Here is an 8995-nt window from a genome sequence, read left to right on the forward strand (position 1 = left end):
CCCTTTAGACTAATTCTAAAAAGGTGGCCAAATAACATTTACTTAAACTCTTATATTTTTGAATTCCTACAAACACTTTAGCTATGGCCGGATGATTTTCAAATTAAACATTCTTTCATCCAGTAGTGGAGTCAGAAGCTTTTCTTTGATAGGACACCGACTGCGCCGCCGCTGCGGCACCTTCATTCCCTTTAAAGCATTTTTCGATTGTCGGTTCGGAACATGCCCCTTGCCGTACCTTTCCTTCGCCCTATTTGCATCTTATTATATTTACTGAAATTTATAATCTAACTTATATAGTAAATAATTTATATACCATGATGGATTCAAAAATTTTATTCTGAGTATTCATTTTAATAAATGGTTAATATAAGAGAAAAATAAAAAATTTTATTTTCTTATTTTTTTTTCTATAAAATATCCATTAATGAATACTTATCTTTTGTTTGAAAAAAAATCATATGAGATTGATAGCAACATACATGAGATTATCCGTTTATTTATATAATTTGTCGGAAAAGATTTTGGATCCAATCGCAAAATGCCAAATGGATGGATGGGCTGCAATTGCATGGGAGTGAGGATGATGGTATTGAGACGCACGTGACACAATGTCTGTTCAGTTCTACACGCGCTGCTTCCACGTGAGCATCCCCCACTCCTAGATTCATTAATTTAACAAATTAAAAAGGATTATATGAGCGACTGAGAGAGCAGTATCCTGTGAGATGACTCTATAATTGAAAAATTAATTAAGAATTAGAGAGCTTGGAGATTATTATTAATATATTTTTTTAATTATATAAATTTTATTTTTTCCATTGTTTAGCTCTTCACATACACAGCGAGTTCCACCAGATTGGCTTTGCTAAAATGGAGCCTGAATCTGGACTTCGCAGTCCTTCTAATCCCTCTCAGGTTAGGTTTTCGTTTTTTTTCATCTTCCATTTTTGTTCTTGTTCTTTTTATTTTACTGAATATGATTCATTTCTTGGTTCTCTGCTAATCTTCCTTTCTTATTTTGGATCATTCTTGATTTCGCTTCCCTGTTTTCTTTGTTTCTTTCTTTCTCTCTCTTTTTTGCTGTGTCCTGCTTTTTTTTTTTGCCCATTTTATTGTGTAATTTATGTTTGAATTTGAAGTTGGTCTATATGGGATTGTTATCAATTATTTGTTGTGCTTTATTGAGTTAATTGCTGATTGAGGATTTTGAGATCTTAAGTGGTTTCATTGTTGAATTTAGGGAATTTAGAATCTGGTAAATCTATCTTGCAATGGGTTTCAATTAGTTCAGTTGGTGTGGTGGCCTGTTCTACTAGTAAACTTGTTGGAATATGCTTATTTTACTGTTGAAAAAATACGTTGAATGATTTTAGGAGAAAAAAATCAATATATGAAGATAGAATAAGATTCTACTTATTTATGATTTGTGTAGATTTGATTTGGTAGATATAGAGATTATCTGTTATGTTTTTTCCTATATAAATTCATGCTTCAAGACCATTAAGTCTCTTGTTTTACTTTCCTCATAAAAATTCAGCTAAATTCTTAAGGGGCTGTGAGAGATTAAGATGAAAAAAAAGAGAAAAAAAGTGAGAAGATGGAAGATCAAGAAAAAAAAATGCCATATGAAGAAAAAAAAATCTAGTTAGAGAACGAAGAAAGATTTCTCCATAAACTCATGCCACAACAGACCCATACCACAACAAATTCAAGCCTTCTATGCTAGGAGAAGAAGAACTTGTCCAAAAACACAACAAAAAACACCATGCCAAGTGAATTGACTTCTCAAACAACAATAATGCCAATGCCAACCTAAGCATGTCCATAAAATACAAATGAAAAAAAAAAAGGCTCGTGAAGAGACCAACATGTCACAAAACTGCAATAATCTATAACAAAAGATTCAAGGAGTGTTGAAATATGTCTCTTTTTGCTATTCAAAAAATATGTCGAATGATTTTAGGAGAATAATTGAATATTTGAAAGACAGAATAAGATCAAATTATTTATAATTTTTTTTAGATTTGATTTGGTAGATATAGCGGTTAAGATTTATATTCTGTTAAGATTTTCAATTATGTTTTTTTCCTATATAAATCCATATTTCAATGAATATAATTGTAAGACCATTAAGTCTCTTGTTTTCCTCTCCTCCCAAAACGCAACAAAACTTATTGTCACTGGTTGTTTGGCCTCTTGAGTTATTTTTAAATATTTTTAAATCCTTACTCAGGGGTTGGTTTGTTTACTTTAATATGCTTATATAAAATATTCTTGGAGTTACGAGTCTGCTCTTTATGCGGGGAAAGGTAATGGCTTTAATGTTTCTGGAATATTGAGGTCATTAAGCCCCATAGGGGTTTGGATGTTGGTTTAAGCCAGAGTTTCAGTGGTTTCATAGGTCTGAGCCAGTATTTTCTTTTTCCTCCATCTATCTGATGGAGACTTTTGAGAATATGAATCACTGCCAAGACCTGGTTTTGCTATTTGTTGGCTTTTGACGTCATCTGAGGAACAATAGAGATCTACTCACCAGTGGCATCACTGTTAACAAACAGTTAATCCTAGGCATTTTACTTTTGACCAAGTAAAAAAATGATAATATTACCTTACATCTATGGTCAACGAGTTGGCCATACATTGGTTATACTAATGGCAAAAATCAGGTCCCCTATTTACGATCAAATTTGGATGAGTAAAGAAAGTATTCCTTTTTTCTGTTTATTTCTGCCTGACCAATAGCATGTCAATCAATCTGTACACCATGGCTTTGCAACATTGAGTGCTATGGTATCTCATCTCCTTCTGTGTTTAATTATTTCCTTGTAAAGTCAATTTGTGCTTTTTTGGAATGTATTGTGTGCTTTCTAAGGAAGCTAATATTACCATCTTATGATGCAACAAAATTAGCAGTATTTTATGACGCAATAAGCTGAGGATTCAATTTGTATCTTAACTTAAATTTGTGTGGCTTTTCAGCTTTCATGGGTTAATCTCTCCAGGAATCTAATATTAGCATACCAAAGCTTTGGTGTAGTGTATGGAGACCTGAGTATTTCACCTCTCTATGTTTATACAAGCACATTTACTGGCAAGTTGCAGAACCATCAAAATGAGGAAGCAATATTTGGTGCATTTTCTTTGATTTTCTGGACCTTTACACTGATGCCTTTGATTAAGTATGTCTTTATCATATTGAGTGCAAGTGATAATAATGAAGGTAAGATAACTCAAATTAACTGGATATTTCCCTCCTTTGAGGGCTGGTTTCATACTCTCAAGTCTTTACTGATACACTTTGTTTCATGTCAGGTGGCACATTTGCTCTCTACTCACTGCTTTGCAGGCATGGGAAGTTTAGTTTACTTCCCAATCAACAGGCAGCTGATGAGGAGCTCTCAACCTACAAATATGGTCCGACAGCACAGCTTGCACGCACCTCTGTGCTGAAGAGATTTCTAGAGAAGCACAAAATGCTACGGACTGCCTTGCTTATTGTTGTACTATTTGGTGCTTGCATGGTTATAGGAGATGGTATACTTACTCCAGCAATGTCAGGTAATGGGTTGCTATGGGGTTACCAAGAATGTTCTGGACCTTGTGGTACCCAGTCTAATGGATACATCATATCCATCTCTATTTTCCAAAGTTGAATCTGCACTTCTATGTCAAACCATCATTTAAACAATAATAGTAAGAAAATGTTTTACGTCCATCTTTCACTCAAGTCATTTATCCTGTATGAGTTATCTATGAACACATGGGCAATGCAATTTACAGAGCACATATATATGGTTTTTAAAGCAGAATTTGTAGGTTAATATATTCAGTTGATCTCTCTCATTTGCAATAGGGTGTAGATGATTGACCTTGATTTTATCATGAGAACCTTAGTGATCATATTAACAGCTGTCAATGGCATATTGAGTTTTAGTTTCCCCATTCAGTTAAGTTCATGAATTCCCTTTCCCCCCACGTTCTGATAATTTATTCTTCAGCAGGCTCTTCTGCTTGGTCTTTTCTTGTTTGCTATATATATATTTTTTTTCTAGAAATGGCAACATTCTTTTTCTTAACTCAATTATTTTTGTTTGTGGATTGATGCATTATCTGATGGCAAACATTTTTCCTTGCAGTTTTATCATCAATGTCAGGTCTGGAATTTTATGAGAGTAGATTAACAAAGGGTAACTTTTCTTTAAGCCAATTTCTCTTAAATTTATTGATCTATTATGCACGTTAATTCTTGCATATTGCTTTAGGGCATCATAGTATTTTTTTTTTCCTTTTGAAATACTATTCTTGTTATTGTTGTTAGGTGAAGTTCTCTTGCTTGTGTGCATCATTTTGGTGGCCCTGTTTGCTCTTCAACATTGTGGCACTCACAAAGTAGCATTTATGTTTGCTCCAATTGTGATCATCTGGTTGGCGTCTATATTTTCCATTGGGTTGTATAACATTATATACTGGAACCCAAAGATTGTTCGTGCAATTTCGCCCCATTATATTATCAAGTTCTTTGTTCAGACTGGTAAAGATGGTTGGATTTCTCTTGGAGGGATCCTTCTTTCAATAACTGGTATGCTTTCTCTGGACATTATTGAAATTTTTACTCGCATATGCGCATGATTCATTTATTTGTCTTGGTGGAATTTTACTCTATATACTGATTCAATACATGTGATTTTATGGCCACATCTTTGTGAACTTGGTTCAGTTAAAGTGATGATTTGGTTCAATGAAAAACTGCTGAGTTCTGCAAACATAAAATACCTGATCCATAATATTTTGGTGTTGACTACTAAGAAAATTTCTGGAACTGACCAGGCACTGAAGCTATGTTTGCTGACCTTGGTCATTTTACTGCCTTGTCCATTAGGGTGAGTATAAAGCCAGAACTATCCTATTTGCAATTCAAATGCTATTTTATATATTTTTTTCTTGTTGAAGTAATTAATTTAAATAATTTTCTTGCATGTGCAGATTGCATTTGTATTTGTTATATATCCATGTTTGGTGGTGCAGTATATGGGTCAAGCTGCATTTCTATCTAAAAACCTCGGTGCCCTTAAAAATAGTTTCTATGACTCAATACCTGGTATTTAATGACTTTGACTAGTATTACTCCCAGAATTCTGCTTCCATGTTGGACTTGGTTTTATTTTGAGTTTTTGACACCTATCTGTATCTTGCAGAACCTGTATTTTGGCCAGTATTTGTTATTGCAACCCTTGCAGCTATTGTTGGAAGTCAGGCAGTTATTACTGCCACTTTCTCAATTGTTAAACAGTGCCATGCCCTTGGTTGTTTTCCGCGAGTTAAAATTGTCCACACCTCAAAACACATTTACGGGCAAATCTACATCCCTGAAATAAATTGGATTCTCATGGTCCTTACACTTGCTGTAACTCTTGGATTTCAAGACACAACTCTCATTGGAAATGCTTATGGTAATTCATTCCTCTAAGCATTAGGCATTCATGTCCATCAGTTTTGCAATCATAGCATGTATAGCTGTCAGTCTTAAGTAGAAGTTTGAGATTTTATCTCCAAGTGTTTAGTTTAGAACTTCAGTAAACAATGGTCTTTGCTCATCTATGGATTTTCCACCTCTCAATTTTGTAGTCTGGTTATTTAGGCACTGAGTTTTATGATTATTTATTTGAATTCTTAGTCTTATGGCTGCCACTATTGAAAGAGAGGGGAAAAGGGAGGACATATTTTCTTTTCCGATACTATTATTATTATTATCATGATGTAACTAAAATGACTCTAGGTGTTTCCCTTTGCAGGACTTGCATACATGTCGGTTATGATCATCACAACATTTCTCATGTCGCTTGTCATAGTCTTCATTTGGCAGAAAAGTTTCTTACTGGCTGCCGCTTTCCTGCTATTTTTCTGGTTCATTGAGGGTGTCTACCTTTCAGCAGCACTCACGAAAGTGCCCCAGGGGGGTTGGGCGCCTATCGTGCTGTCTGTCATCTTTATGCTCGTTATGTACATCTGGCATTATGGGACTCGTAAAAAGTACAACTTTGATCTGCATAACAAAGTATCTTTAAAATGGCTACTGGGCTTGGGTCCCAGCCTTGGCATTGTTCGTGTGCCAGGGATAGGCCTCATATACTCAGAATTGGCAACTGGAGTACCTGCAATCTTTTCCCATTTTGTAACAAACCTGCCTGCTTTTCACCAGGTTCTAGTTTTTATTTGTGTAAAATCAGTCCCTGTTCCTTATGTTTCCCCTGAAGAGCGCTTCCTTATTGGCCGAGTATGCCCAAGGCCATATCGCATGTATAGGTGCATTGTGAGGTATGGGTACAAGGATATCCAGAGGGATGATGGGGATTTTGAGAACATGCTTATACAAAGCATAGCAGAGTTCATCCAGATGGAAGCTGTAGAACCACAATTCTCTAGTTCTGAGAGTTCATCACTTGACGGCAGGATGGCAGTCATGAGCACCAGATCTGTCCAGTCAAGCTTGAGTCTAGTAGTAACTGAGGAAGATACTATTGGTGTTGATAACTCTATCCGAAGCAGTAAATCTCCAACCCTCCAGAGCCTGAGGTCTGCTTATGACGATGATACTCCACAGATGAGGAGGCGCCAAGTGAGGTTTACATTGCCACAAAATCCTTCGATGGATCCTTCAGTTAGAGAAGAGCTGATGGATTTAATCCAAGCGAAGGAAGCGGGCGTTGCATATATAATGGGGCATTCATATGTGAAGGCTAGGAGAACATCCCCGTTTTTGAAGAAGCTAGCTATTGATATTGGGTATTCATTCCTTCGGAAGAACTGCAGGGGTCCTGCTGTGGCACTTAACATTCCTCACATCAGCCTAATTGAAGTTGGCATGATATACTATGTGTAGCTATTTGGAGGAGTTCTTCATGAATTGACCAAAGTTGCATCAGATTTTTGGACAGATGGAACACAATGGTAGCTAATGCATTGCTTGTGACGGTGGAAAATTTGTGAAAGTACAAGGATCATAGGTTGTTTTGGTGCATATGTTTCAAGAAACATCTGTTCCTTTTTCCTTTGTTACTCTACTTTCCCATATGTAGATAACTTTCTGCAGCTTTTACTTTCATTTGATGCATTGTTTAGGCATTTCACTTGGTTAGTTATTGAAGAAAAAAAAAAGAATGTTCAGTTCTGAATTGGTCTCTTTTGCACGTTGCCATTTCCCTCTGCCCCATCTCAGTGATCCCCAAGTTTTTCATAGAACAACAAACTTATGAATGTTTGACATCTGTATCCAGTATAGTTAGATTTGCATAGCACACAGTTTAGAGTTGATATATCTTTGTCTTTTAGAATAAGCAGTATTTGATTCTGAAGAATTTTGGAAAAATTTAGAGAATTCTTATATTTCACTCTTAATCTTTACAATTGGTTTATATGACTATTTATACACAAAAAATTATATCTAAACAGGAAGTAAATAATCAAATAATAATTACAAAAATAATTAAGGATTCTAATGAAATCAAATCAAATCATATCATATCCCTAGAATCAGTTAGGATCAGCAAATAAGTCAACATTCCCCCTCAAGTTGGTGCAAAGATGTCGCATATACCCAACTTGCAAATCAAATTATGGTAGATCTTGTTGTTGAGCCCTTTAGTAAACACATCCGCAAGTTGTCCAGTAGAAGTCACATGAACTAGGCTCAAGATACCGTCTGTTAATTTTTCTTTAATGAAGTGCCGATCAATTTCAATGTGTTTCGTCCGGTCATGGTGGACTGGATTTTGTGCTATACTTATAGCAGCTTTATTGTCACAATATAAAGTTATCTTGTCTCTCTTGAACAACCTCAACTCCTCCAATAACTTCTGTAATCATAAGAGTTCACACACACCTTGGGCCATTGCTCTGTATTCTGCTTCAGCGCTTGACCGAGCAACAACACTTTGTTTTTTGCTCCTCCAGGTGACAAGATTCCCTCCCACAACTGTGCAGTAGTCAGAGGTGGATCTCCTGTCATCGAGAGATCCTGCCCAATCTGCATCTGTAAAAGCTTCAACTCTGTAACACCCCTTACCCTATCAAAGAGTAGATAGAGCAAGGAATGTCACAAACTATACCTTTTTAGATATATCAGGACTAAACAATTTCTTTTATCTGTAAATACCAAGTTTCATCAAGATTAAAATAAGCGTGAGATTTTTAAACCAAAATTTTCGGCAGAGTTTTCTCTGTTTTATTAGCACTTTAACCTGTAATACATATGAACATCACACTTATAATAACACTAACAACTGTCACTTGATATCTTACTATTCTTTGATTTACATAACCTTCACAACTCACTCTATTTAATATGTACATGCCAAAATAAAACTGTACTATGACTCCGAGACTCAAAACAACCAGCTATGATGATGGCCTTGATATCTGATGTAGATCTCTGATAACTTCTGTTGCCCTATTTTATCTACAACCTGCGTGAGGTAAAAACCAACACGCTGAGCTAATGCTCAGTGGGTGATAGCAAACAAATAACAAAATAGAGCAAACAAGTTCACGTATACAGATAATCGGAATAAAAACATCTTCTTTTTCCGTTATTGCACATTTTCTATTTATAATAAATTACCACAGCTTAGGGCATGTAAGAGATGCAAACATATTAACACTCACTAATAAGTTCACAAAATCAAGTATCAATCTTAATTAAGATCTTAGCCCTTATAAACACATAGTAGGATCGACTAGGTAGATAAGGAGTTATAACGGTAGGCACAGAGTGCCGAACGGTAGGCTCAGAGGCCAGAACTGTGAGAGCAGGGCTCTGTGACCGTGCTTATGATGTCCCTGATAAAAATCATGTATCGGTAGCAGTACTGCGAACTCTGTATGTTTATATGGCATGCCATACCCTTATACTAACCTCGACTCCTATTACGTTTACCAGGGCCAAGCACTATTAATTCAATGTATCAATGTAAAATGCATGCCATTTGAAGCTATT

The 8995-nt window shown here is 35.8% G+C and overlaps 1 protein-coding gene across 1 annotated transcript; it reads left to right on the plus strand.

Moving 5' to 3' along the window:
* Nucleotides 1-716: 716 nt before the first annotated feature.
* Nucleotides 717-7171, plus strand: LOC110613569 (potassium transporter 4). The gene is made up of 9 exons (XM_021754773.2): nt 717-918; nt 2983-3223; nt 3316-3561; nt 4140-4190; nt 4322-4582; nt 4831-4883; nt 4987-5101; nt 5199-5453; nt 5796-7171. The coding sequence occupies exons 1-9, from the start codon at nt 874-876 to the stop codon at nt 6881-6883; spliced, it is 2355 nt and encodes a 784-aa protein (XP_021610465.1). The 5' UTR covers nt 717-873; the 3' UTR covers nt 6884-7171.
* Nucleotides 7172-8995: the final 1824 nt, after the last annotated feature.

This window comes from Manihot esculenta, chromosome 4 (genome assembly GCF_001659605.2).
Source record: "Manihot esculenta cultivar AM560-2 chromosome 4, M.esculenta_v8, whole genome shotgun sequence".
In the NCBI taxonomy this organism is placed as follows: Eukaryota; Viridiplantae; Streptophyta; class Magnoliopsida; order Malpighiales; family Euphorbiaceae; genus Manihot; species Manihot esculenta.